This window comes from Peromyscus californicus, unplaced genomic scaffold, assembly GCF_007827085.1.
Source record: "Peromyscus californicus insignis strain IS unplaced genomic scaffold, ASM782708v3 Scaffold_3__1_contigs__length_106647218, whole genome shotgun sequence".
NCBI lineage: Eukaryota > Metazoa > Chordata > Mammalia > Rodentia > Cricetidae > Peromyscus > Peromyscus californicus.
The window spans coordinates 6,653,999-6,681,320 of NW_026294551.1; the positions used below are offsets into that span (position 1 = coordinate 6,653,999).

The window sequence follows — 27,322 nt, forward strand, 5'->3', positions numbered from 1 at the left end:
AATGTCCCTAGGATCTGGAAATGCTCTCCAGGGAACTGGCCCAAGCTGATCAGAGCTTGCCTTGATTCCTGTCAAATGTTCCGTGTGCAGATGACTTAAAACTGCCGCACTGGTATAGTAGAAATATCACTTTCTCCATCCTTCTCCTGCTTCCCTGACCACTAGCTTACACAGACCTTCACACAGGCTCTTCTCCCAAGCCCACTCTCACTTTGCGTTCTCTTAGGCAGGCCACAGTTTCTCGGCCGTGCAGCGCAGCTCGGTTCTTCCCACAAACATTTCCTTGTTACCCCGACACACCCATTCTCTCCCGGCTCAGAATGGCCTCAAACACCCAGTCTCTAGAGCCTGCACCGACGACGTAAGGGTCCCCAAGGGAAGGGACTCGGTATCTAAGCCACGCCCTCCTTACCGGAAGTTCACCTGTTTCAGGTGAAAACCCTCTAAGAGCTACATCGCGGTTACCCCAGTTATGGCCACTTCCCACAGCTAAGGCCCAGTGTGTCCACCAACTGTCCAAACCGAGTAAAAGCACAGCACACTTTCTTTGGCAAGAATTTTCCACTCCTTGCCAAGTCCCACAGTGCAACCCCCACCCATCAACGTGTAAAACACACTGGGTCTCAATACGGTCCCCTGAAGGTGTCCAAAGCCGCCCCGCGCGTAGAAAGGCCCCCCTTCCTTTCTACGAGAGAACCAGGTCCCACCCGCGGACTTCCTGCGTCGGAGGATTAGGAGGCACAAAGGGCGAGCAGGGAGAGCGCCCAGATGGCAGAGGTAAGGGCTAAGCCGCCAAGGTAACACGCTCCAGACGCCGCTGGCGGACGCCGGGTCACGGGAAGCCGTGTCGCCCGGCTCTGCGTCCAGGCGCCTCACTCGAGGGTCCGGGACTGGGTCTCCGCTCACTGTGTCCCCCGCACCCAGCCAGGCCAGACACCTGTTCCCTGCTCCCGAAAGCCAACACGATTGTGCAAACCCGAGTCCCAAGTTTGGTAATCCGTGTGGCGAAACAGGAAAAGACAAGTTCTCAGAGCCACTTTCTACAGGTGTCTTTCTCCGGGACGAGCCAAACGTCGGAGATCTGGGCGAGCAAGGCAGACCTGGGTGCTGCCTTCCCTGACCCACCCGGGGAAGCCCAGGGGACTCGGATCCTCGCGCGCCGCGCCGCCCCGGACGGTCCGCGCCCCCGAAGACCGTGTAAAGCCAGGTGGGCTCACCTGCAACCGCGGGCCGGGCCCTGCCCGAGGCCTCGGCGTTCCTCGGCGCCCGTCACCCGCCGCTCCGGTTCCCCGCGCCGGCCCACGGGCTGCAGGGCGGCCGTCTCCTTCCTGCTCACCTCCGGCGCGGCGAGCGGGGGGGCGGAGCCGCCGCGATTTACATACAGGGCGAGCCCGCGGAGCCCGCGCCCCGCCCCCGGCCCCGCCCCCCGGGCTGAGCTGACGGGGCGGGGGCGCAGCCTGGGAGCCCTCGAGGGCGGGGGCCGCGCTCCCGCCAATCGCGGCCCCAGGAGCGCGGGGCGGGGCAGCAGCGAGCAGACGCACCTAGCGCAGCCTGACCCCGCCCTCACCTGCGCGCACCTGGTCACAGGACTGCTCACTGCTGCCAGTGTCCCACCACCTCCCGGAAGAGGAAATAGTCCCTGTGTGCCTTCTGGGATGGATGCCAGTTGTGAGGACAGGTTCCTCCCGCAGCTGTCGAGTGAGGGGCATAGCTAGGCGGGCTCCTCAAAAGAGCGTTCCTTCCAACTAGGATGACCGGCAGGTGCAGGTCTCAGACCCAAGAGAACGGCGGTATAGGAATGAAGGCATAAGGGCGAGACGCCTGACCTCGGCTGGGAGACCCCCACTTCCTTCTTCACAGAGGTCGACTAGAGCCCGACATCCAAGGGCTAGCCCCTGCAGCTAGGCTAGTTTTTACCTCAAGCTAGGGAAAAAGAACCGTGGGGGCCCCTCTGAGTGGCCGGGGTCCAATCCTAACCTCGGTGTTTGAAGTCAGTCATGCACTCCCACAGCCTTTCTGGTCCAACCAGGGCTCTCCTCCCCCAGGGTGGACAAATCAGGAATGAAGGGACCGGGTAGTCAAGTAAGTATATCCAATCGCAGCAGAAAATATTTTTTTAATGGCTTTGGCTTTATGGCACGAAGCAGGCACCCCCCTGTTTAAAGGCACAGAGTCCTCTCTTCTGCCCTACCTCCTGGGCCTCTGAAATCAAGTCCTGAGATCCAAGGGGGTCACTGCCAGGCAAGAGGGAATGGGGCAAGGCTTCACTCCCCTACAAACAGCAGACACCCAGGGCTGTGACCACATTGGCCCAGACAGTTCCTGGTGAGTCCTGTACAGGAGTCAGCTGACATGGTCCCTGAGAGCAGTCCAAGTCCCCCAGAAAAAGCCCATCCTCAGAGCTGTACATTCAGTGCTCCAGATCCACAGGCAGTGTGAAGTCTCTGAAGCTATAGAAGGAGATGTCACCATGATCCACCAGGGCAAAGATCAGGGGAACATCCCCACTCTGGTAGGTCAACCGCTTGAGGCTGCAGAGGTCTGGGACGGGCTCATCAAATCTGTAGGAATACAGATTAAACTGAGACGTAGTCATAGCCCACCCATGGCCCCCAGCCCCCGAGGCTTCCAGAGCAGGAAGGCTGTAAGAGAAAAGCTAGGGACCGTGAATACTGGCCCTGGGCTCGGATGTCTACAAACTCCATGGCTTTGAGGAGCTCTTCAAGAGAGCCCCAGAGCAGAGGGATAGCTGGCATGGGTTCTCACCCCTCTAACCCAGTCAACCCTTCAAACCGATTCCCTCCTGTTAAGTGAGCCCAGGACTAAAGTGAAGAGGAGAGAGGCCACCCTAAAATGCCAGTACCAAGGATAGAGAGGTGGCACTTAACCCTTCTGGACCCGATTCTTCTCAGGGACTGGCAGGGACCAAGGGATGGACGGGCTGGCAGCAGCCAGGGGTACTGCTCAGTCATCTCGTACCCACTAATGCACATTCGGACATAGGGTTTGCCAGGGCTGTTTTTCCGGAAGGTGGCCACAGCGTCAGCCTGGTAAACATCGAAGCTGATCTCCAAGCCTCTAGACTTCTCCAGCAGCCTGCGGACCAAATGAGAAACGTAACGACAGACTCTCTTCTCCCACCAGACCCTTCCCTACTACCAGTTCTACCAAGCAGCCTCACGGGGGGCTACACCCACCACCTCGTCATTCTCCCTCTCCCTAGAGGCACAGGACAGTAGCTGTCACTGGAAGCTAAGTGTGCGGGCAGGTGTCCCTGGGGTGATCCTCTGACTCACACCCAACTCCAGGAATCAAATCCCAGCTGTCACTCCACCTGGCAGCCAATGTCATGGAGACAGCGAGCAGAGCTGAGACTCACCGGTAACCTCCATCAGCAAGGTGTGTTGTCTGCAGCACAGAGACGTGTTGAAGGACCGTGGCTACAAGGGCAAGTGAAAACAAGACGTGGAGAAGGGGCGTCAACTTCCTACACACTCCTGCCCATCAGATTTACCAGAATGTGTTTAGTTATGTTCCACCCGGTAGCAGTGTTCAGGACACACTTATCTGGTAACCCTGCTCTACTCACCTACCAATCTCCCATGTTCCCATGATGCCTTTACAGATTTCTGAACCTGTTACTATACTTAGCTCAGGCCACATACTTAGTTCCTTGTGTTTAAAACCAAGAACAGATAGTGAACTTTCCTCTTATTTGGCTAAAACCTCTGTGGTGCCACCATGTTCCAGCTAACAGGCTGTGAAGGGGAGAGACCCATACCTGGTTGCTGGCAACACCATCCAGCAATCTTGGGTATAGTTTTCACCCCCCCAAGTGTCACTGGGCAATGACTCATGAGAAAACCTTCCCCTATGGGCTCTGCTGGGGCCGCTGTCACCTACAGAAGAGTCTGTGCAGGGCACACTCCACGGCACAATCTCCTCTCACACCTTAGGCCTCAGCCAGCCCTGGTCAAAACATCCCTTTTCAAAAGTCTTATGATCCTTCTGCTCCCAGTGGCCTATGGGTACAGCAGGTGAGGGGCTGGTTACCTGGGGAATCTGCTTTCTCAGGGCTGAGCAAGGGAGTGACAGACTGGCCCCACAGGTGTGGAGGGCGGGGCTGGCTCTTCTGCAGCTGTCGCCTCTGCAGCAGCTCCTTGTACTCCCGCCAGCCGGAGCAGCCCCGCACCTCAGGATCTGCATTCACATCCACCCGGAACTGCTGGGCCTCTGCTTGCCGGTCCCGGTCTCTCCGGGAAAGCTTCTCCTTCCGCTGGTTCAGCTTTTGGCACCAGGACTCAGCATCTGTCCCTCGCCCAATGACATTGGCCGGGAGCAGCTCTGGGGCTGGGGCAGGCAGGAGGGTGTGGCGGCTGTCTGAAGCCATGTTGGGGAAGGAGATCTGCTCAAAGTTCCAGCGTAGTTTAGGAGCCCCCTTGGCTCCATTCTCGATTTTATCATCCTCCTGGCCACACCCCACATCCTCCCTGGCCAGAGCAGGGCAAGGCTCTGGAGACCCCAGAGACTGAAAGGGGAGTCCTGAGCCCTTCCTGGGGCTTGACTCCTGGGGCTTCTCTGGGTACTGGCTATTCTGGTCACAGGCAGGTGGGCTGGAGGCGGACAGGCTCACGGGTGGCAGGGAGTTCTGCAGAGCCTTAGCCTTCTTATTAACAGACCTTAGAGACATGGGAGGAAAAGCAGCATATTTGCCCCTTGTTACTGTCACAGGGACATGTCTGTCCCACTGGAATGGAGGTGGACCCCCTGCTGGCTCCCCAAGCCTGTAGGAGAGCATCCCAGGCCCCTTCTTAAGTCCTGTGGTCATGACACTCCCTGGGGGTGGCAACAGCAGGGGGAATTACCGACAGCTGGAACTCCTCTTCCTCTTGCCAGTCCCATCCTCCAGGCACTGGGCATAGCCATCCAAGTTAAGCTGCCTCTCGTAAGGCGACACGACAGAGCTGTGGGGCGAGAACAGCAGGCAGGCAACAGCTCCACCTTCTCAGACTGGTGCTGCCAGCAGGATTTGGGAGGGCGCGGTCAAGAGGACAAGTCAGAGGCCAGAGGGAGATCCATACCCAAAGGAAGAATACCAGGAACAGCCACAAGGGCCTAGTCACCCATTTGCCCATGTCCCTGGAGTGTCACCAATAATACCAGATGCTCCTAAAGAGCTGGCAATACATGATTAATCAGGCTAGGAGTACAGCTCAAAGACAGAACCTTTGTCTAGGAGGTGTGAGGCCCTGGCTTCCACCCCCAGCACAACAGAAAACAAGTAAATTCTTAATCGCTGGTGAAAAGAACAAGAGGCAATGGAAAATACAGGGGGGAAAAGATGGAAATAAACACCATGAGCCAGACAGTGGTGGTGGTGGCGCACGTCTTTAGTCCCAGCACTCAGGAGGCAGAGGCAGGTGGATCTCTGAGTTTGAGACCAGCCTGGTCTACAATATCAAGTTCCAGGACAGCCAGGGCTACACAGAGAAACCCTGTCTTAAAAAACCAAACCAGACAAAAACAAAAACCTTGGATTCCCACAGGTAACATTCTTCTTTCTTTTTTATTTATTTGGGGTGTTTCGTTTGTCTGTTTGCTTGTTTGAGACAGGGTTTCTCTGTGTAGCCCCTGGTGGTCCTAGAACTTGCCATCTGGTACATTTTTATTTCTTATACATACATACTACTTACTGTTTCTCTGTATATTTTTGTTTTGTTTCCTGACAAAACTGACATTGTACTAACACACTGCTTTAAAATCTTTTTTTCTTCCCCACTCAGTTATATGTTGTGGGCTCAGACCCTTATCACTTATCACTATAGCATTCTTATGAGGAGTGGGGGAAGAGTGACAGAGAGAGAGAGAGCACCCAATAAAAGAGGACAGCCTTGGGTATTACTCCTTGGGAGCTGTCTATCTTGGTGGCTTGCAGCTCACTGATTAGGCCAGGCTGGCCACTGAACCCCAGGGATCTGCCTGTCTGCCTCCCCAGCGCTGGGAATACCAGGATGAACACACGGCCTTTGGGCTCTGAGGGACTGAACTTGGGTCCTTGTACTTGCAGTGAGTCCCCCCCCCCCACCACTATGAATGTTTTACGGCTCCCAATGCTGCACGGCTCATACGCAGGACAGTGAATCTAAACCAATTACAATAATGAAGTGAACCCTTGAGTCCTGTCATTACATCATAGGACATCTTTTTACTACACAAGTCCTACACGATGGCCCTGCTTTCAAAGAGAAACCAGTCTGCGAGGGTAGGTCTCCACAGCTGAGCCCTGATTTTCAAGTGTCGATTTGGCAAAGTGATGGCGTCTGCAACTCTTCTTTATTATACAGGAAGTGGGTAGAGGCTGAGATTTGGTTCTGTTCTTCCTCAGCCATGAGTTCGGGGCCTGGCATCAGAGGGTGCTCACTAATACCGCCGACTGACAGAACATTCTCAGGAGGAACTTCTGCACACAGCTGGCCTGTTTCCCTAGGACAGATCCCACTTTGGGGAACTGTTTTAGAGTTTGGGGGACAGACTGTAACTGCAGAAGCTATACCAGTCTCTACTGTAAGTCTGAAAGTGGCTGTGACACTCAGCAAAGCCGGACCACTAGGTAACGGAGGGAGACCTAGGCCAGCATAAGAAATGTGAAACCTACCTTGACTGTCGACCCCTCCCTAGTCCCTCAGTCCTGCGCGGGCCTCACAAACTGGCCCGCACACCCACGTGCCAGGCGCTGGCTACTGAAGTTCTATGTCTCGATGCTCATCGTGAGCTGCAGGTACTTGGTCATTGCCTGAGCGGGGTTCCGGTTTGACAACCCAGGGGAAAGTGCAGTGATGGAATTCATGCCCACATGCCTCTTTGCTGAACACTTCTAGCTCCGACCCAAGAAGCCACACTGAAGTCAAAGGTCCCAGGTCCCACTTTCACAGGAGACTAGTCAGCCAGGTCCCAGGACGGCAGTGCATGGGAACCAAAGGAAGGACTTACCTTGGCTGGAACCGACGGACCACGTAGCCTAGTCTCTTCAGGTGGCTGAAGACCTCAAGAGAAGAGAAAAGGAAGTCTTAGATGCTCCTTTTGTTTTGCATGTTTGTTGGAAAGGCTCTTGCTATATAGCCCTAGCTATCCTAGAACTAGGTAGACCAGGCTGCCCCAAACTACTCAAAAGTAGTATTTTTCCTTCTACTTATAAGTGCTAGAATTACGACCATGCCTGGCTTAGATGTCCATTCTTTTTTTTTTTTTCTCCAGAGAGAGAGAGAGAGAGAGAGAGAGACAGACAGACAGACAGACAGACAGACAGAAGGTTTCTGTGAGGAGCACTGGCTGTCCTGGAACTCACTCTATAGACCAGGCTAGCTTTGAACTCACAGAGATCCACCTGCCTCTGCCTCCTCAGGGTTGGGATCAAAGGTGTGTGCCACCATGCCTGGTTTGGATGTCCATTCTTTACAGTAACTTAGTAGTTTCTCTAAACACAAGTCATTTCCTATAACTCCTGAAACTTTTTCTCCTATATAGCTCCAGGTTCCAAACCTTGGAACTGCTTGGACCACATTCCATTATAAATATTATCCTCACCAGGCCTAATGGTTCAAGCTTGTAATCCTAGCTACTAGGGAGGCTGAATTGGGGGATCACTACTAGGGAGCCAGCCTGCGGTACAGAGCGAGTTTAAGGCCAGCCCGTGCAATTTCAAAAGTCCCTATCCCAGAAGACAAGCAGAGGGCAGGGGCTGCAGTCCAGTGCGAGAGTGTTTGCTAGCATGCACAGGCTGCTGCTTCAGTCCTACAATCCAGTGCGAGAGTGTTTGCTAGCATGCACAGGCTGCTGGCTTCAATCCCCAGCAGCACTAAAAATAAAGATGCAAACACCATTTTCCAAGGAGGTTTCACTCTTTGAATTCTGTCTCTTATTCTGGGCACAAGTAACATTTAATAATTTATTGACAATACAAATCTCAAGAAACTATACAGTGACGGGCCTCCTGGGAAAGAACTATGTCACAGAATATGCTGACACTAAAGTCTAGGCAAAACAGTGGTAGACGGTGACAGACATCACCCCACCTAACCAACCCTTCCCAGACTTGATGGGATGGTCTCTGGTGAGTAGTCACATGTTACTCTTGTGTCCTTGCCTCTGTATCAGAGGAACAAACCCAGAAGTGTCACCATCTCACTCAATCTCTTCCCAGCATTCAACACAACTGATTGTTTTCTCTTTAAAAAATGAGTGCGGAGCATAGTGCCCTTTAATCTTAGCACTTGAGAGGCAGAGACAGGCAGATGTCTCTGAGTTCGAGGCCAGCCTGGTCAACATAGTGAATTCCAGGCTGGCCAAATCTACACAGTAAGATCCTGTTCAAACAAAACAAAACAGCCGGGCGGTGGTGGCGCACGCCTTTAATCCCAGCACTCGGGAGGCAGAGCCAGGCGGATCTCTGTGAGTTCGAGGCCAGCCTGGTCTACAGCGCGAGATCCAGGAAAGGCGCAAAGCTACACAGAGAAACCCTGTCTCGAAAAAACCAAAAAAAAAAAAAAAAAAAAAAAAAAAAAAAAAAAAAAAAAAACAAAACAAAACAAAACAAACAAACAAACAAACAAAAAACAAAAAGAGAAAAAAGAAAGGATTGAAAGATTGTGTTAGATTCTTTGACATCGCTTCCCATTTTTTTCTCCTGCATCTTCAGACACTCCCTGGTCATGGATGGGTCCTGTCTTTCCACTGACCTTCCCACATCTGTGAGCTCATCACACTCCCTCAGAAACAATGGCTTACACACCATCCAAGCTTACAAACATCCATGATTATACTTCTAGCTTTGACCTCGCACTCCATTCTAGGTTAGATATCTACTTTGTGCCTGAAATCCTGCTGGATGTCCAAGAAGTACCTCAACACTATTTTGTATGAAACAGAACACTTTTGACTAGTCTCCTTCTTTCACGTAAGTGCCTACCTCAGTCTTCCCAGCTGGATGACACCGTTTTGGTCATGCTGGTCTTACTGGCACAAGGCTCTTGGTCATCCAACCAACTGCTAACAACCATCCATTCGTTCTCCCAAAACATTCCTGAGATACTTTTTTCCGTTCACTGCCACGCTATCCCAGCCTCTACCTTGTCTCACCTGAAAGAACATTCCAGAATGGATCTTTTTTCTTTCCTAATTCTATTCTCGACCTAGCACTAATTCTCTATAAAGTTTTTGTTGTTGCTTGCTGTGTTCTGCTTAACACTGGGTTTTTTTTTTTTTTTTTTTTTTTTTTTTGGTTTTTCGAGACAGGGTTTCTCTGTGTAGCTTTGCGCCTTTCCTGGAACTCGCTTTGGAGACCAGGCTGGCCTCGAACTCACAGAGATCCGCCTGCCTCTGCCTCCCGAGTGCTGGGATTAAAGGCGTGCGCCACCACCGCCCGGCTAACACTGGGTTTTATTATGCAGTCCAAGCTGTCTTAACTTGTGATTCTCCTGCCTCAGCTTCTAGAGTGCTGGTATTACCTGTGTGGTTAACCATGACAACAAGCACTACCTACTTTTTGTTTTGAGACAGAGTCTGTCTCTATAGTCCTGGCTGTCCTGGAGCTTGCTATGTAGACACGGCTGGTCTGGAACTCACAGAGATCCTCCGGCTTCTGCCTCCCAAGTGCTGGGATTAATGGTGTGCACCACCATGCCTGGTTACTTACAAATTTTTGTTATCCAATTGGCTCCATTAGAGTATAAGCCTGATGATCAGCACAGGCTCTTAACTCTCCTATAGCGTAGCACATGACACTGGGCTTGCATCCACAAAGGTACTTGTCACTACGCATTGGCCCCGCAAATGGGAGGCTCCCTGGGAGGCAACTGATACCTGATAATGTAGGAAACTCAAGGTGTCCTCAGTCAGCAGCAGCTGGTAGGCCTCTTGGATAGACAGTGGCAGGTCTTGGTAGAAGAGCTGAATAGAGCCCTGGAAGAGGACCAAGAGCTTAGTTGTGTGTATCCTTCCTCCAGAGCCTAAGCCAAACGGGGTCAGCTCCTTGGCTCTGACCCTCTCCCCACACACCTAGCATCACTGCACGACCACGACCCACTAGGAAAGAGGATTAGTGTCCCCGCTGCTTGTGTGGCACTCTTTCCTGTCCTCCAAGTCCGCCTGTAAGTTCACTGAAAACGTACTTCTGAAGTCTTTCTGGTCCACCAAAACACATCCTTCCCACGCCTTTAGTCTGCACCCCTTGTCCGCAGCCCCAGGCCCCCACTCACACACTCCAGCAGATACAAGGCCTCTTCGGGGTGCAGCCGCTGCCGCCCTTGCTCGGAGTAGCCCATGGTCTGCCAGAATTTCCCCTGCGGGGAGCAGAGCGAGGGTCACGGGGCCGCGTGGGGGGCAGAGGAAGGGGGTCCCCAGCCGCCGGGATGCTCGGGGCGCTCACCGCAGGAGACTTCAACTCCACAAAGCCCTCCTCGGGTCTCCACTCGGCGGCCACCAAGCTGCCCCTGGCGAGGAGTGGGGAGGGGGCGTCTGGGTCTGCGCGGGCAGTCCCCGGCCTCCGCGCCCCCCACCCCGGCCCCGGCCCGCCCCCCAGCCCCAGCCCCGGCCCCGGCCCGGCCCCTCTCACAGGCGCTCCACGCGCTCCTCCGCCAGCAGCTGCCACAGCTCCTGGCGACAGAGGCGCAGCCGCTCGGCCTGGGCCTCCGAGCCGTCGGGGAGGAAGTCCTTGGGGCCATGCGACCGCTGAGGCAGCTTCTGGGACCGCGAGCGCGCCGCACGGAGCTCCGAGGCGCTGAGGAGAGCCGGGGACACGCGGTCAGCACCAAGGCTCGCTTCCGGATCCCACGCACCCCCTACGCCTCCCCCCGGACCCCCGGGCCGGGGAGCACCTGAGCACACGCCCCGCGGGAACCTCCACGGACGCGGGTTCGGGCTCGGGCTCCGACTCGGGCTCCATCGGGCCGCCGTCTGCGGCTGCGCGCGCGCCGCCCAAGCCCCGCCCACCTCTGGAACTCCGCGCGGTCCTAGCGCCCGCGGGCGCGCCCTGCGCTCCACCGATCGCAAATCCGCCGTGGGGCTTCGCGCCTGCCTTCCTACCTGTCCTGCGTCCTAACGCCTGTCGGCACCCGTGTCCCTCAGTCCGCGGGGCCGGGTTCGGTCTGCAGGTCTCCAGATGTGCAGAAACTCACCTGTTGTGTTTCCAGCGCTTCTGGGGGCCCCTCTCTCCAGTAAAACTACCCGGCCCCCGGGAATGTGGTATGAATAATCACACGTGGGACCGTGCTCTCTGCAGCCCTGAACCGCCTAGTGCTCTGCCACAAGAGGAAAGAGATGCGTGCAGAGGGGAGAGCAGTGAGTCCTCGAATACCAGCTCTGCAAACTGGAGTCCCTGTGGGAATGTCGGGAGTGGTCCGGAGACATTCGGAGTTGCTTCAGGATGGGCCAAAAAAAAAAAAAAAATCTCTTCAGAGGAGCTCGGAAGCAGGGTTCAAAGGCCAGGGGTGGGAGGCGCTGTCCGGCTCACCCTGGTGCTGAATCGCCACCCCAGCCTCCAAAAGCACCTCCTCAAGGCTGGGGTCCCCGCCGTGACCCCGCGGGTCGTTCCCACGATCACCACTAGGTGGCACCATTGCTCCAGCCAGCCGCCGCGGGTCAGCGCCTCCGCTCGTGGGCGACGGTCGCTGCGGGGAACCCGGGAAAAGATGGGGCGAGGAGGAAGGGGTCCCCGCCCCTGCGGGGTCCTCAGGCTCAGCCGCCAGGACATCCTATTTTCTCCCCTACTTATTCACAGCTCATTTTCTGGTCTAGACTAGAACCCAGCGCTCTCGGGATCCGCAGCCGGGACACAGGGGCGTGAAACTTCACCTCCCTCTCACCAGCCACTTGGCACCCCCAAGCCGCTTCACCTGCGCGCATGCGCTGATCCCAGTGGCTCTGATCCCGACCGGCTGACGGGGGCGGGGCCTAGTGAGGATTGGGGCGGGACTCGGGGTGCTGATTGACAATCCGACTGTGCGGCTGGGACAGTCCCCAGCTCCCGATCCGGCGGGAGGGAGGGGGGAGGGGCGGGATTTCCTGCGGGAGGCGCCGAGCCGGCCTTGGAAAGGAGGAGAAAGGGGTTGCGGGTGTGGGGGACAGTGGAAACCAGCGTCCAGAGTGCCTGGGACTGAGCACGGCCAGCCGGACCCCCGGCGGGGCGGCCGGGAGAGGTGAGGCTGCGTGGCCCCGGCTGGGGGTCAGAACCCCTGAGAGCATACGCAAACTAACTTTCTTGTCCGATCGGCGGGCGCCTCCATCTCTGTGCTCCTTCCGCCTTCCTCGAGCCCCGCTTTTCGTTCTCCTCTATCTGTCCCTCGGACTCTTGACTCTGCGGGTCCTTCTTGCCGCTTTGTTCCCGGGGTCGGTCGGGGCTGGGCTGGGCTGCGGGGAGCTGCGCGGCGCTCGAGGGGCATTCCGAGGGGCGGGGGAGCCAGCCGACCCCAGGCACTGCCAGGAGCACCCTCCCCCGGCGCGGTCGCGGGTTTTGTGGAGGAGTGCCCTCCGGCTTGGGCTCGGGACTTGGGAGGAATGAGGGGTTCCCCACCTGGGCCCCAGGCCTGCCTGAGTCTCATGCCACAAGATTCTGGCAACAAAATCACCGCCACCGAGGAACTGACTTAAGGTTTTGTGCGGGAAGTCGAGCGCTGGGGTTTCAGGTTCAGGCTTGGGAGGCAGTTGGCTAGCAGTGTCCAAGCCCTGCCTGTCCTGGATCTCTACCCAGCTGCTGCCTCACACTACAGAAGCCGCAAGGACGGCTTAGCAACAGGTGCTGTGGAACGTCCCTATCCGACAGGTAGACCTCGCCCGGAAAACGAGGGGCAGAAGCTCCCCAGCCCACCCTCTAAGTGGAGCTGGGATGTTCACTTTAAAGTGGAGCCTCGGTGGTGAGGAGTCTGAGGGCAGACGCCGTGGACAGGGAGTGACCCCTGCCCATTTGCCTGTGCCACTCTCACCTTTTGGCTCCGCCTGTTGTCTGTGGGTGTCAGAGCCTGGGGCTGTGGAGAATGGGCAGCTGGTCCTGCCTACCCCAGTGTCTTCTGCTGCCAAGCCCCCCCCCCCCCCCCCCCCCCCCCCCCCGCGCCCAGGGTTGAGGTGCTGCCCAGTGCCGTGGGGGCACAGGCAACTCAGCCTCTCCCTCCTGGAATGCCACCCTCTTCCCTTTGCATGTATATGCTTCTCTCAACACAGCAGCTTCCTCCCCTCCCTGAGTGGCTCAGCCCCTCCGTGACTCCCGGGACACCTAAAGTGATTTGGGGCTCTCTAGAGTCCTGTCTTGGTCATCTTCTGTGTCCTGTTTCCTGGCTGTGACCCAGCTTTTCAGAGGAGGACCTGTACCTTTTCCAGACCCCCCAGGACTTGTCCACGGCTGCTGCCTCATGCCGAAGGGAATGCTGACTGCTCTCTGGATGGGCATTGGTGCTTCTGAGCTAACCCAGGAAAATTGGCGGGCCCAGTCCCGGCCCATCCCAAGGCCGACGGAAGCTGCAGGCTGATCTTAGTCCAGATTTCCACACAGCCTCCACCCCCTAGAGACTGGCTTTCCTGTCTGTGGTGGCAGTTCCCAGAGCACCTTGAGGGACTATACCTCTGCCTGACAAGGAGCCCATTGCCTGGGACACCAGATTTGTTTCCCCAGGACCAGGAGTCCTCCAAAGCATTGAGGCATGGCGAACTGACACTTGGTTGGACCCGAGTCTTGCCTCTTCCTGGACTCTGAAGCCCAGAGCCTGGCGCAGTAATCAGAATGGGTCGTGAACAGGACCTGATCCTTGCCGTCAAGAATGGAGATGTGACCTGTGTGCAGAAACTGGTGGCTAAAGTGAAAGCCGCGAAAACCAGTGAGTCCTTGGTGGGGTGACCATCTAACTGAGGCGTTCTCTGAGTCCTTGGTGGGGTGACCGTCTAACTGAGGCATTCTCTGAGTACTGACGTGGGGTGACTGTCTAACTGAGGCGTTCTCTGAGTACTGAGGTGGGGTGACTGTCTAACTGAGGCATTCTCTGAGTACTGACGTGGGGTGACCATCTAACTGAGGCATTCTCTGAGTACTGACGTGGGGTGACCGTCTAACTGAGGCGTTCTCTGAGTCCTTGGTGGGGTGACCATCTAACTGAGGCGTTCTCTGAGTCCTTGGTGGGGTGACCATCTAACTGAGGCGTTCTCTGAGTACTGAGGTGGGGTGACTGTCTAACTGAGGCATTCTCTGAGTCCTTGGTGGGGTGACCATCTAACTGAGGCGTTCTCTGAGTCCTTGGTGGGGTGACCATCTAACTGAGGCGTTCTCTAAGTACTGAGATGGGGTGACTGTTGAACTGAGGCGTTCTCTGAGTCCTTGGTGGGCTGACCATCTGACTGAGGCTGTTCTCTGAGTACTGAGGCGGCAGAGAGAAGCTCAGAGGAGGAGGGGGCAGGGGAGGGTCACTTCGGTTTGCAGGCTTGAGGAAGAAGGACTGTCCTGTTGTAAACAAGAAGGGCTTCTGTGTAAGAGAGCCAGAGAGGAAAGTGGGTCCCTTCTTGCTCTGTGTCTCCAAACAAGTCACTTAACATCTCCGAGCCGTGGAATCCTGGCCTGCTAAGTGACCGTACTGAAGTACGTTTGGTTTATGTTTTTATTTTTTACTGTGTGCCAGGCTCCGTTCTAAGTTCTGGGACCAAACTTCTGGCCCTGGAGGTTGCCTGTTGGTAGCTGGCTTTTCTGATGTGTTCTTTGGCTCTATGGGGCTTGGTTATAGGGTGGGAAAGACTACGGAGAGTGTCATGACTGCCACCACCCCCATGCCATACAACCAGAGCTTCCCTGTATTTATACCAGAACTTCATGAGGGCGTCTGTAAAACCTCTTTGGAAAAAGCGGTTGGGTTTCTGGTGTTGTTCGCTGGTTGGTTGGGGGCTTTGTGAGGCTTAGAATCCAGGACCCACACTTGGCGCGCAAGTGCTAGATCATCGCCCGCAGCGTATTCCCAGCCCCCAAAGAGAGCAGTTTCCCGGGGACTCACAACACCATCTGCCCATTACTAAAGCTCCTTTCTCCCTAGCTCACCTGCTTGTTGTGTTCCTTGGGAGTGTGTAGCCGATGCTAATTTTCTAGGGGTTTCCACGACCCTGAGAACTCTATCCCTGACCGGGCAGTAGGGCTGGGTACATGGATGGCCACTAAGCCCCACCTCTCAGGACCCTCTGTAATGACACAGCCTCTCACACCCACCCCTGGAGTAGACCTCTGGACTTTAGGACGAGCACCCTGAGCTCTTCCAGATCATGAGGCTTGTCTCCTCCAGGACTTTAGTTAGCCGGGACTTCTTCCCCCTCCTCGGGGGCTAGAGAAAGTGTTCCCTGAGGGGAGGGTCTCCTCTGTAGCATGGGGCTTTAACCCCAAGACACACCTGGGTCTTGTACACAGGAAGGAATCCCCAGGCTACTTGGAGACATCTTATTATCCCCGCCCACACCTTGGAGTGTTGGTGCCAAAAGGAAAGACGTTAATGGCGTGCACCCACCTGCACAGCAGGGTGGAGACCCAGCCATGAGGTGGAGCTGTGCCCCTGGGTCCTTTCCTCCTGGGGAATGAGTGAGGGTGCACAGGCTAGAGGGAGGTGCTGAAGTCCCCAGGAGAGGCCTGAAGGTCTAAGTGGGGGCCACTTCCCCCCCCCTCACCTCTCTGTTGCTTTTGGCCACCTGCCCGGTGGGGCCTTGGTCACACTGCCGCTGGCCTCACAGCCCTGGCTGCCTCAGAGAGTGAGGCCCATTGGAGGGTAGTAGGAGGGATTGGCTGGTGGCGGGAATCTCACAACTAGGCAGGCTTCAAAAAATGTCTTCCGTGTCCAGTGGTAAAGTCTCTAGGGGATGAAGTGCCTTCCCTCAGTCCAAGGTGTGAACTCACTCACCTATACAGCGTGCAGGTGCAGACTCGGGGTGACAGGCCCGAGCCTCCCCATTAAGTCCCTGCACCGTGCCTCCCTTCTTTGTCCTCTGAGAAGCCAGAGAGGCTGGTGACAAAGATGAGGTCACAGGTGACCTGGGTAAACTTTGGCGTTTGTGAAATATTGTAACCCCCTTGCTTCCTGTCAGGGAGGTATGTCTCTATGCATTATTACACAGATAAGGGAAGGGACACTCAGGGTTAGTGACTTGCCCAAGGTCACATAGCCCTGGGGTCAGATGAGAGATAAGCCCGTGTGCTTTCCTGTGTTCCCACAGCGATCACTGATTTCTGTTCATGTGTCACCTGGGGGATGTTCTAAATGCATAGAGTCCCCCAAATTAAAATTATGCTAACGAGCCTGGGACTCCAAAGCAGTTCTCAGAGAGGGATGAAGGACCCTGTACCAAAGCAAACCACTTTGATGGAGTCACCAGGCTCCCCTTTTCCTCTTGCCGTGCTGACTGGAAGCCTCTAGCCGATGCTTCTTTCCTTCTGCCTCCCCTGATGTCCAGCCCACACGCTCCCCGTCCTGGGTCCTCGCCGTTCACCGGCTTTGCCCCCTTCCCTCTGCCCCTCTCCATCTCCTTTTTCTGAGGTCTCCTTCCTTGACTGGAGGAAATGGATGGGCTGGGGTGACTGACTGAACTCACATCCTTTGCTTGGGCCTGAGACAGGGGTGACCCTTCCAGCCCCAGAGCCAGGCTGGAGAAGAAGGTTATGCCGCGGCGGCGGAAGTGACTGGAGCCACCACCAGGAACCAGGACCCTCCGCCCTCCCGCCAGGGTCCCCAGCCCAGTTTCTGTGAGCCTCTCCTCCGCCACCTTTCCGGCTATTGTTCTGGAAAGAACAGAGCCACCTATCTGGCCCTGCCCGTTCCTGCCTGTGTCCCTCCTGTCACATTGTCTGCCCCTCCCTAGAGGGGACACATCCAGCCACCCAGCTGCTCCATCCCAGACTCTCCAAGCCAGCGGGCTAGTGAAGGGAAGGCTCCCTGAAGGACTCTGATTCTCTTCTCTTGGGACCTTGTCTTCACTGAGGCTTAACGAGGCCCCTTGGTGGCCAAAGTCGTGCCGCCCAGGAAAGGCAGACTAGCCTTTGGGTCGTACACTTCCTGCTTCCGCAACTCCTGTTCTTTCCCTGCCCCGAATGGTTCTGTATTATAAGAACTGTCAGGTCAGAGGGGACGAGAGGAAGGCTGGGAGATCTGTGCTTCCTCCCTGCGGCCCCCACACATTCTCTCTCCTGCCCCTTCTTGGTTCTGTATTTACCTTTTTAGTGCAGAGTCCTTGGGCTCCACCTCTGTGTGTCTGCCCCCTCCCTCCCTGATGGAATGAGGCCCTGCCTTTCCCAGGCTGCTGGGGTATTTGGGGGCCCACCGGGGCCTGGGGGGCAGGCCTGGACCAGCATGCTTGGCACCTTGCCCAGCCTGGGCCGAGCCCGGCCCACTCCTTCCCAGCAGGGTGGGTTCCAGCAGGACGCAGGGGCTGCCTGTGACAAGGCTTCTCCTTTGCCAACACCTCCAGGAACTCCCCAACATGGTCTGCATGCCACTGGTTCCTCACCTGCATGTAGCCCGTCCTAGGGCGGCAGTGCCCACTGCTTCTCTGAGGGGGTCCACCAAGTCAAAGCTTGTGGGTATCAAGTTGGCAGGTGTTCCCCAAGCAGACAGAGATCCATGGAAATGCCAGAGGCCAGTTTGGGTACGGTGCCCCCACTATGATGGTCAACATGTAAGGAGTGCTCAGTCATTATTGTTGCCGTCATTCGCATGCCCACAGGGGACAGACACTGTCGTGACAGCTTCGGGGGGCAGATTCTATGATCAGCCTATTTTTTGTGGAGACCAAGTCGTGTAGGTTAAATGACCTGCCCAGATGGGCAAGGCTGGCAGGCACATGACTCGGACTGGTGTCGGTATATTCTATATGGCCCTGCCCACCAGGTCCTACTCAGGGATGCCCGGAGCCCAGCTTTGTCAACATCCTCTCTGCCCTTGAATACTTAAGGCCTCCCTCCCTTCTTTCTGTGCCTGTTCCCCTTAGCCCAATAGGACAATATGACTCTCTCCCTAACCCATTCAGGCAGGAATGCCAACCATGCGCCCCGTGGGCCTGTCCTATTGAAGGCATGCCATGCCAGTACCCCTTCCCGCCCCCTTTTGGCTCTATAAACGAGCTGGGCAGGGGCTCTAGGGAAACCAGGCTGCTGCTGCAGTGGCTTCTGTACTGTGCCCTCGAGCCATAGGGACAGGACCTGTAAAAGGCCATGGGGCAGGTGCTCTTCTGTACACCAAAAGGTCGGTTGGGTCCTTGGAGGTGGGCAATGGGAGTTCTGGGTGAGGGTATGTATGGACAGGGCAGTTGGCGCCATGTGCCCTGATGTCCCCTACCCTGTGCCCCCAGAGCTCCTCGGCTCCACGAAGAGACTCAACATCAATTACCAGGATGCTGATGGGTAAGTGTGTGCTGCTGGGGAAAGAGTGGAATTCTGGGGAGAGGCCCACAGTCCCCTCACTCAGACTAGGTCCTTGAAGTATGTTTGCTGAGAGCTCTGGGTCCTGCCTGTGTAAGGCCAGAGGGAGGGGGTCCTGCCCACCCACCTGCCTGTGGAGTTGGCCCTGAGCAAGAGGAGGGCCCCCCCTTGGGTCAGATTCTTCCTGGGCCCCTTCTCTCCCTGGAGGGTAGGAGCCCTCAGGCTTCTGCTCCCACGGCCCCCTCCTCTGGGCAGGCTGGGTGGGGGATGCTAGACAAATGGGCCTCTCAACCAAGACACTGAGCCCTTTCATGCTGTGGCCCGGCTGCTGTGCGCTCCCACGGCAGGCCTGGCAGGCACAGGGGGGCAAGTAACCCATCACTGCCGGCCCCCAGAATGAGCTTGGGGTGGAAGACTATTCACTGACACCCCCTATTTTGTGTCCCCCACGCCAGATTCTCTGCTCTCCACCATGCTGCCTTGGGGGGCAGCCTGGAGCTCATAGCCTTATTGCTGGAGGCTCAAGCCACTGTTGACATCAAAGACAGCAATGGTGAGGGTCCAATGTATCCACCGTGTGGGAAAAGGAGGGTCTCCACCGCAGCCCTGTAACCAGAGCTTGCTCCTCTTAGGACACACTAAGAGGCTGCTTCCTTCTGGAAAGAGTATGTAATTCAGGTTTCCCATTTAGATGAGGAAGCTAAGGGAGCTTATAGTCCTGCCCTGATGGTGTCGATCATCTGTGGTGGGCACAGTGAGAACTCTGACTTCAGCTCCATCCGTATACGACCCTTTCTGGACCAAACCCCGGGGGGAAGCTAGCGTTGCTGTACGGAGCTCTTCCCTGTCAGCCAGGGCGGCTCCGTCCCCTATCTGGGCTCCCTTGATCCCTCTTAGAATCCCTTTTTCCTCCTGCTAGGCATGCGTCCCCTCCACTATGCAGCTTGGCAGGGCCGCCTGGAGCCCGTGAGACTGCTGCTGCGGGCTTCAGCGGCTGTCAATGCTGCCTCGCTGGACGGCCAGATCCCTCTGCATCTGGCTGCGCAGTATGGGCATTATGAGGTGGTAAGTGAGCCAGCCTGAGGGGATGTGGGGGCACGGAGCCAGGCAGGGGCCCGCATCCAGCAGGCCAGCCTCCCTTACCTGGCTTCCCCCATCCCAGTCAGAAATGCTTCTCCAGCACCAGTCTAACCCATGCCTCGTCAACAAGCTGAAGAAGACACCCCTAGACCTAGCCTGTGAATTTGGGCGGCTCAAGGTGAGGCCTGCAGCCCTAGGGTGCTGGGTACTTGGTACTGGGTGCTGGGTGTCGGATTCTGTTTAGTCTTAGGAGGAGGCTCTAACTGGGTGCTGCACCCTATAGGTGGCCCAGCTGCTTTTGAACAGCCACTTATGTGTGGCCCTGCTGGAGGGAGAGGCAAAGGACCCGTGTGACCCCAACTACACCACACCCCTGCACTTGGCTGCCAAGAATGGCCACAGAGAAGTCATCAGGTACCCCAAGGGACCCACCCACTTCCTCAACCTCTTCCTGTGGGACCATTAGTTTCTAGTCAATGCTTACCTAGCGCTTTTTCTTTTTTAAATTATGCGTATGCATGTGTTCTGTGTGGGGGTATGTGCATGTGAGTGCAGTTACCTGCACGAGACCATAGAGCCGGAGTTTCAGGTGGTTATGAGCTACCCAGTGTGAGTGCTGGGAATTGAACTGGCCCGCTCTGAGAGCAGCACACCCTTAACCACTGAGTCATCTCTCCAGCCCTCCGCTGCTGTTTCCACTCTTGGTGTCAGTGCCACAGTCCCCACACCCCTGGCAATCAGCTTCTTCCCCTGCCAGCCACCTCACAACTCCTGCCCACCACAGGCAGCTCTTGAAAGCTGGTATTGAGATCAACCGCCAGACCAAGACGGGTACCGCACTCCACGAGGCTGCATTATACGGCAAAACCGAGGTGGTACGGCTGCTCCTAGAGGTGGGTATGGGCACAAAGACCCTACCATTATGTGTTGAGAGCAGCTGGGAAGGCCATAGTGTTTTGTGGGGTTCGGGGAAAAGGTCTCACTTCCTCTGAATGATGCGAACTCCTCGTGGCTGGAGAGCAGCCCCGACTGGCTTAGACACCAAGGCTGTCTCTTACTAGCTCATTCTTAACCTGATGTCTGAAACTTCATGCTTCTCACCTCTAAGACCTGAAAGTGACAGCAGCGCCCACCTCCTGGGTAGTTGGGAGGACTAGAGGAGAAATGTCGATCGAAGTGCTTGGGATATATTCTTGTGATCCTGTGAACCCCAGGGCGGTGTGGACGTGAATATCCGGAACACATATAACCAGACGGCGCTGGACATAGTGAACCAGTTCACCACCTCCCAGGCCAGCCGGGAGATCAAGCAGCTACTTCGGGGTGAGTGTGAGGGAAAACACCTAGCCAGGGGCTGGTGGGAGCCTTCACAGTCGGTACCAGGGTGTGGTGGGAGAGTCAGCTGGGGAGTCGAGGCTCCGTAACCGACATCTGCCCTACCCCTTCTCTTAGAGGCTTCAGGGATCTTGAAAGTTAGAGCACTTAAGGATTTCTGGAACCTTCATGACCCCACCGCTCTCAATGTCCGGGCAGGAGATGTCATTACGGTGAGGGGCCCATACATCCTTTGTAAGACAAGCAATTGCTGTGACTTACTTGGGCACCTGCTGTGGTACAAGGCCAAGTTAAGTCTCTATGCACTCTTTCATATAATCCCTTCTAAATCGAGGGAACAGAGGTACCATTTTCATTTTCTTTTTAAGAGATGACAAAGTTGAAGCTTAGAGAACTCAAATGGATTTACCCAGGTCACATATCGAGCAAGCAGTGAACTAGGAATAGAATAGGATTGCTTGTATACCCTGTGGTACAAGGAGATTGGGCTAGCATTGGTAACTAAGCAGGTCAGCTCTGTGCGGGGAAGAGGTGGACCAGGCCTGCTGGACTATTACTATAGAGACGGCCACTGCCACTTGCTTGGTATAGTGACTGTCCTTTCCATCCACACTGTCACAACAGGTGCTTGAACAGCATCCTGATGGCCGTTGGAAGGGCCACATCCATGAGAGCCAACGGGGCACAGACCGTGTAGGCTACTTCCCTCCGGGCATCGTCGAGGTGGTCAGCAAGCGGGTGGGCATACCTGTGACCCGTCTCCCCTCGGCACCTACCCTGCTGCGGCCAGGCTTCTCCCGGATATCGCAGCCCTCTGCCGATGATCCCCTGCAACCCCTCACCTATGGCCAGCTCCCTCGGGTGGGCCTCAGCCCAGACAGTCCAGGTACATCCTCCCAGAAGGCAGTGCAGGCCACTGGGCGCTGGCAAGTTGCCAGCCAGCTGTTAGCGGTGCCAACTCTGACCTTTACGCTTCTGCCCCCTACAGCAGGTGACAGGAATAGCGTGGGCAGCGAGGGCAGTGTGGGCAGCATCCGCAGCGCTGGCAGTGGGCAGAGTTCCGAAGGCACCAATGGCCACGGCACTGGCCTCCTTATTGAAAACGCTCAGGTAGGAGGGAGGGTACCTGGGCCTGGTCAGGGCCTGTCCATTGCCTGTTTTCCATGTCCTGAGTAGACTCTTCTTCTGTCTCCAGCCACTGCCCTCTGCCAGTGAGGACCAGGTACTGTCAGGCCTGCATGCCCCACCCCTGGCAGGTAAGAAGGGTAAATGGGACTGGTATTGGCTGGGAAGTACAGGCGGGGAGGTAAAGCCATGCCCCTGCCCATCCCTCTTCCAACCACTTCTGATGCCATTTATCTCCTTGAAGACAACCCGAGCCACCGCCCCCTGGCCAGTTATCGCTCTGGGGAGATCTTCACCCAGGATGTGAGGCCAGAGCAGCTGCTGGAAGGGAAGGTGAGGTTTCTACTGAGAAATATGCTTCAGGCCTTGGCAGAGAGTAGAGGACTTTAGACCTGGCCCTGGGGAAGGTATAGGCCAATGGGCTAGTCCCTTTCTCAGCTGACGTCTCCATCCCACCTCACTCCATGCCCCAGGATGCACAGGCCATTCATAACTGGTTAAGCGAATTCCAGCTGGAAGGCTACACTGCCCACTTCCTGCAGGCTGGCTATGATGTGCCAACCATCAGTCGAATGACACCTGAGGTAAGTACTTTAGCAGGTGGAGGGAGGGCGCAGCAGGCAGTGGAGGGCCCTGATGTCCGTGATTTGTGTGACAGGATCTGACGGCCATTGGGGTCACTAAACCTGGACACCGGAAAAAGATCGCCTCAGAGATTGCCCAGCTCAGCATTGCTGAGTGGCTGCCCAACTATATCCCGGTGAGCAGGTGGACAGGGTGGGGCCCTTGGCTCTTACCCAGGGCTATGGCCTTGGGAGTGGGGAAGCGTTCTTTCTAGCTTGGGGAGAGCCAGGTTTTGATGGTGGCATTCTTCCAGGTGGACCTTCTGGAGTGGCTGTGTGCACTGGGGCTGCCACAGTACCACAAGCAGCTGGTGAGCAGTGGCTACGACTCCATGGGGCTGGTGGCTGATCTCACCTGGGAGGAACTGCAGGAGATAGGCGTGAACAAGCTGGGTAAGGACCACTTGGAGGTGGCCCCTGACCCCAACCATCTCCAGCATCTCTGAGAGAACTTGGGAGAAAGGGGTCTATCCAGGGCAAACGGGGCAAGCCTAGACCCAGCTAACCCACCTGCATCTGTCTACCCCTGCCCAGGGCATCAGAAGAAGCTCATGCTAGGTGTGAGGCGGCTGGCAGAACTTCGAAGGGGCTTGCTGCATGGGGAGGCCCTCGGTGAAGGTGGACGCCGGCTGAGCAGGGGGCCAGAGCTGATGGCCATTGAAGGCCTGGAGAATGGGGAAGGTCCAGCGCTGGCTGGCCCTCGCCTCCTCACCTTTCAGGGCAGTGAGCTGAGCCCAGAGCTACAGGCAGCTATGGCAGGGGGTGGCCCGGAACCACTCCCCCTGCCCCCTGCCCGTTCTCCCAGCCAGGAAAGCATTGGTGCACGCTCACGGGGATCTGGTCACTCACAGGAACAGCCTGCCTCTCAGCCCAGTCTGGGTGACCCCAGTGCCCCACAGGAGAGGAACCTTCCAGAGGGTACAGAGCGTCCCTCTAGGCTTTGTCCTCCACTCCCTGGCCAAGGACCTGCCCCTTATGTCTTTATGTGTCCACAGAGTTCACCCTCTAGCCCAGCCCCAGGGCCCCCTCCTGGTGCTCCCCGGGCCTTCTCCTATTTGGCTGGCTCTCCTGCCGCTCCTCCAGACCCGCCTCGGCCCAAACGCCGGTCCCACAGCCTGAGCCGCCCTGGCCCTGCTGAGGGGGAGGCCGAGGGGGAGGCTGAAGGGCCAGCGGGCAGGGCCCTGGGCAGTTATGCCACCCTTACTCGGAGACCGGGACGCAGCACCCTTGCCCGGACTAGCCCTAGCCTGACCCCAACTCGAGGGACCCCCCGAAGCCAGTCCTTTGCCCTCCGCGCCCGTCGTAAAGGTCCGCCACCCCCACCCCCCAAGCGCCTCAGTTCGGTCTCTGGCTCCACCGAGCCGCCTTCACTAGAGGGAAGCCCAGGACCCAAGGAAGGGGCCACGGGTCCCCGGAGGAGAACACTGAGCGAGCCAACGGGCCCCTCAGAGCCCCCCGGTCCCGCTGCCCCGGCTGGCCCTGTGTCGGACACAGAAGAAGAGGAGCCTGGGCCTGAGGGGACATCCCCATCTCGGGGCAGCTCAGGAGAAGGGCTGCCGTTCGCGGAGGAAGGGAACCTGACTATCAAGCAGCGGCCGAAGCCGGCTGGTCCCCCGGCCCGGGAGACACCTGTGCTCCCCGGCCTTGACTTCAACCTCACAGAATCAGACACTGTCAAACGGAGGCCCAAATGTAAAGAGAGAGAGCCGCTCCAGACTGCACTGTTGGCCTTTGGGGTAGCGGGTGGTGACACCCCTAGCCCCCCTGCACCCCTGTCCTCCCAGGCCCCCTGTGAACCTCCCTCAACTTCCTCGAACCCTGCACGGTCTGAGTCTAGCAGCCTTCCGTCTCAAGGAACTCCAGCTCCTTCTCTCAGCCCCCTGTCTCAGCCCCCCAGCCACCACGGGACCTCTGCTGGGCCAGCTCTGGCAACAGGCAGTCGGCTGACTGTGGAGACAGAGCCTCCAGCTGCCCCTGCTGCCCTCCTCAAAGTGCCTGGAGCAGGTAAGAAGTGAGGCCGGTGCCGGGAGGGCTGCCGTGTGCAGGGTCACATCTAGCCAAGTCACACGGCAACCTTTTGTCTCGACAGGAACAACTCCCAAGCCTGTGTCTGTGGCCTGCACTCAGCTGGCATTTTCTGGCCCAAAGCTGGCTCCCCGGCTTGGACCCCGCCCCGTACCTCCTCCGAGGCCTGAGAGTACTGGGCCTGTGTGTCCCGGCCGGGCCCAGCAGAGACTGGAGCAAACCAGCTCATCCTTGGCAGCTGCACTCAGGGCAGCCGAGAAGAGCATTGGCACTGAGGAGCGAGAGGGGTGAGCAGGGTGCTGGGTGCGGAGCGGGGGAGAGAAGGCTGGGCTTGGCAGCATTGGGAGGGGACGCTGCAGGCCGAGTCTGGGCTAGGGAGGCCTCTAGTGGGATGTCAGAGTGGCCTACAGGCTCCTGGTGACTGTCGCTTAAGACACATTCATTTAGGCAGAGCCTCTGTCCTTGAGCCTCTGAGCTCCTCTGTAAGGGAAGGATGGTAACTCCTGCTCCTGGGAGGTTATAAACAGTAAGAGGTGAGGTCCAAGTGTGTGGCAGCAGACGCATCTCGTTAAGGCTTTCCCTTGATGTAGCCCCACAGCGACCTCTACCAAGCACATTCTGGACGACATTAGCACCATGTTTGACGCCCTGGCTGACCAGCTGGATGCCATGCTGGATTGAGCAAGAACGGCTTGTGACCCTCCCTCCCATGGTACCCACAGTGGCCTGCCAGTGTTCACCGCCTGTGGCCCATCATGGAAGAAGACCCTGGCACCCAAGGAACAGGCAGAGGGTTGGTTGAGCTGGAGTGCCCTTCCGCAGCAGAGGCCCCCCCCTGCGGCTTCCAGCAGTGGCTGTCAGGCCCAAAGGGGGCTGAAAGGACTTGTCAGAGCCTGACTGAGGGCCTCAGCTGTAAGGGAGCAAGGCCCCTCCTGTGTACAGCTGACTGCTCAGCTTTGGCCCCTGAACAGGGACCCTGGTGAGAGCATTCTTAGAGGAGGTAGCCGCAGGGCTTTCGGATGCCTGCGCCGCCCCGCCCATGTCTAAAGCCTCTGCTTAGGGAACTCTTCTGGCCACCCACTGCGCTGCTCCGGGGCTCTGGGAGGCTGTGTCCCTCCGTGCAAGTGTACATAGGTGATGTAAATACACAGCAGGGGCATGCCTTTCTGCCAGTGCCCAGTGGCCCTGTCACCTCCTGCCCGTCTGGCCATCCCACCCGGGGAGGCAGTGCTGGCCAGGGTCAGAGGCAGTGAGGTTAACAGATCCCCAATGCCCAAACTTTCACAACTGTACATAATATTTTTCAAGCAGAGAGAAATGCATATATTTTAAATGGAATTTATTCTATCTATTAACTGCCTGAGAGAATGCAGGGTGGGGGGGAAGGCCTTCACACCACAGAAGAACCTATACCCACCTCCCGCCGGAGGACCCAGTTGGTCCAGGCCCAGGATCTGTAACTATTAACCTCTTCCCCAACTAACACCAATGAAAGTGTCATTCCACGTGATTGGGCTGTGTTTTGGATCTGTTCATCAGACCTCCAAATCCGGGACTCTCCCTTCACCCAGACCTTGGGGCACTCATCAGTGTGGAGGGATGATGGCTGCAGCCTTGGGATCCATGAATCCACCACAGGTTTTTCTTAAGCAATTTACAATTTTAATATAAACCAGTTGACATTCACTCCCAAAAGGCTCATTTCCAGTAAAAAAAAAAAAAAAAAAAGAAAGAAAGAAAAAGAAAAGAAAAAAAAGAAGTAAAAAAGTCTCCCAGGACAAGGACAGAGCCTGGGCTGGGTCCTCCACGGATGACTTATGGCCAGCTGACGCAGGGGCTCCAGGGTGAGGTGGACCCTTTCCATCTTGCAGCCCAGAGGAAGGGGAGGACCTCAGGACCACAGCCGGGCTCTTGCCCCAGGAGAGGGACATGGGTGGCAGGGAGGACACAGCATCTTGCACAGCAGCAGTCACTGCTTCAACAAAAACTGAGGCTGCCATAGATGCAAGAGAGGAAGGTGTCCGGTAAGGGGACCCCAAGAGAGGTAACACACGGGAGGGGGCTAAGGGTCCCTTTACCAAGGGCCTGAGGTCATACATTCAAGAGTGCACCGGCAAAGCCAGGGGAGAGCCAGGGCAGTCCTGTAAACCACGGCTCCAACCCCTCGGCTCCTTCATGAAAAGCCCCAGAGTCAGGAAGACAGCGGGGTCTCCAGTGACCAGAGCTGTGCCTCCAGTGCCATGAGGCACAAAGACAAACCCTGAAACATTCATGATGCCAACTCCCCAGACTCAGGGGTCGGTCTGGCTCTAGCCCCAGGAACCAGGGCAACGATGGCCACCATGGCCAATGGCTCAGAAGGGAGAGTTCATGCCCAGCTTAGTTTCAAACTGCAGCTTCTGTCGCTTCTGGTAGCGGACACGGACCCTGGTGAAACAGATTAAAATACAGTTGACAACTCAGCCTGGTGATTCAGGCCTGTAATTCTAGCTTCTTGGGGGCTGAGGCAGGAGGATTACAAGGTCAAGATCGGTCTACTTAGTGAGAGCCTGTCTCAAAAAGTCAAAAGAGCTAGAGCTACAGTCAGGACAGAGTGCACCAGAGGAGCCGGCTCCCTCTCTAGAGCTACAGTCAGGACAGAGTGCACCAGAGGAGCCGGCTCCCTCTCTAGAGCTACAGTCAGGACAGAGTGCACCAGAGGAGCCGGCTCCCTCTCTAG

At 56.7% G+C, this 27,322-nt stretch overlaps 4 protein-coding genes across 15 annotated transcripts in view; 1 reads left to right on the plus strand and 3 right to left on the minus strand.

The window, feature by feature from the left end:
• The window catches only part of Llgl2 (LLGL scribble cell polarity complex component 2), a 39,059-nt gene extending 37,723 nt beyond the window's left edge, over positions 1-1,336 (minus strand). For all 4 annotated transcript variants that reach the window (XM_052758499.1, XM_052758498.1, XM_052758497.1 and 1 more), the window contains exon 1: positions 1,218-1,336. The gene's annotated coding sequence lies outside the window, so the exon portion shown is untranslated. The remainder of the gene's footprint in view (positions 1-1,217) is intronic.
• Positions 1,337-2,098: 762 nt separating this feature from the next.
• Positions 2,099-11,420, minus strand: Tsen54 (tRNA splicing endonuclease subunit 54). The gene is made up of 11 exons (XM_052759823.1): positions 10,872-11,420; positions 10,610-10,774; positions 10,424-10,487; positions 10,254-10,337; positions 9,859-9,957; positions 6,991-7,043; positions 4,866-4,964; positions 4,054-4,679; positions 3,380-3,440; positions 2,980-3,096; positions 2,099-2,561 (listed from the first exon to the last, which is right to left on the minus strand). Exons 1-11 carry the CDS (start codon positions 10,937-10,939, stop codon positions 2,411-2,413), a joined length of 1,587 nt encoding a protein of 528 aa, XP_052615783.1. The 5' UTR covers positions 10,940-11,420; the 3' UTR covers positions 2,099-2,410.
• A 637-nt stretch (positions 11,421-12,057) lies between these two features.
• Caskin2 (CASK interacting protein 2) lies at positions 12,058-26,113 on the plus strand. 3 transcript variants are annotated; one of them, XM_052759820.1, is made up of 20 exons: positions 12,058-12,191; positions 13,366-13,859; positions 18,346-18,397; positions 18,871-18,968; positions 19,335-19,480; positions 19,578-19,673; positions 19,779-19,909; positions 20,280-20,388; positions 20,710-20,818; positions 20,948-21,042; positions 21,455-21,716; positions 21,819-21,940; positions 22,026-22,086; positions 22,200-22,288; positions 22,429-22,539; positions 22,614-22,715; positions 22,833-22,971; positions 23,113-24,582; positions 24,668-24,890; positions 25,194-26,113. In XM_052759820.1, the coding sequence occupies exons 2-20, from the start codon at positions 13,766-13,768 to the stop codon at positions 25,282-25,284; spliced, it is 3,600 nt and encodes a 1,199-aa protein (XP_052615780.1). In that variant the 5' UTR covers positions 12,058-12,191; positions 13,366-13,765; the 3' UTR covers positions 25,285-26,113. The 3 variants fall into 3 exon arrangements, with proteins under 3 accessions (XP_052615780.1, XP_052615782.1, XP_052615781.1); XM_052759822.1 differs by lacking the exons at positions 12,058-12,191; positions 13,366-13,859 and adding an exon at positions 13,881-14,611; XM_052759821.1 differs by lacking the exons at positions 12,058-12,191; positions 13,366-13,859 and adding an exon at positions 14,647-18,239.
• Positions 25,926-27,322, minus strand: part of Tmem94 (transmembrane protein 94) — a 37,241-nt gene continuing 35,844 nt past the window's right edge. For all 7 annotated transcript variants that reach the window (XM_052759818.1, XM_052759817.1, XM_052759815.1 and 4 more), the window contains one exon: positions 25,926-27,030. In XM_052759818.1, the coding sequence (XP_052615778.1) occupies positions 26,958-27,030 (73 nt within the window). In that variant the 3' untranslated portion in view covers positions 25,926-26,957. The remainder of the gene's footprint in view (positions 27,031-27,322) is intronic.

Excerpts from the sequence above, each read along its gene's own strand:
- Tsen54 (XM_052759823.1), bottom strand. The coding sequence starts at position 10,939 with ATGGAGCCCGAGTCGGAGCCCGAGCCCGAACCCGCGTCCGTGGAGGTT. Across the intron at positions 10,488-10,609 it reads GAGGAGCGCGTGGAGCGCCT|GGGCAGCTTGGTGGCCGCCG; the intron begins GTGAGAGGGGCC and ends ACTCCTCGCCAG. Across the intron at positions 10,338-10,423 it reads TGGAGTTGAAGTCTCCTGCG|GGGAAATTCTGGCAGACCAT; the intron begins GTGAGCGCCCCG and ends TGCTCCCCGCAG.
- Caskin2 (XM_052759820.1), top strand. The coding sequence starts at position 13,766 with ATGGGTCGTGAACAGGACCTGATCCTTGCCGTCAAGAATGGAGATGTG. Across the intron at positions 19,674-19,778 it reads GTGAATTTGGGCGGCTCAAG|GTGGCCCAGCTGCTTTTGAA; the intron begins GTGAGGCCTGCA and ends TGCACCCTATAG. Across the intron at positions 22,716-22,832 it reads GGCTGCCCAACTATATCCCG|GTGGACCTTCTGGAGTGGCT; the intron begins GTGAGCAGGTGG and ends GCATTCTTCCAG.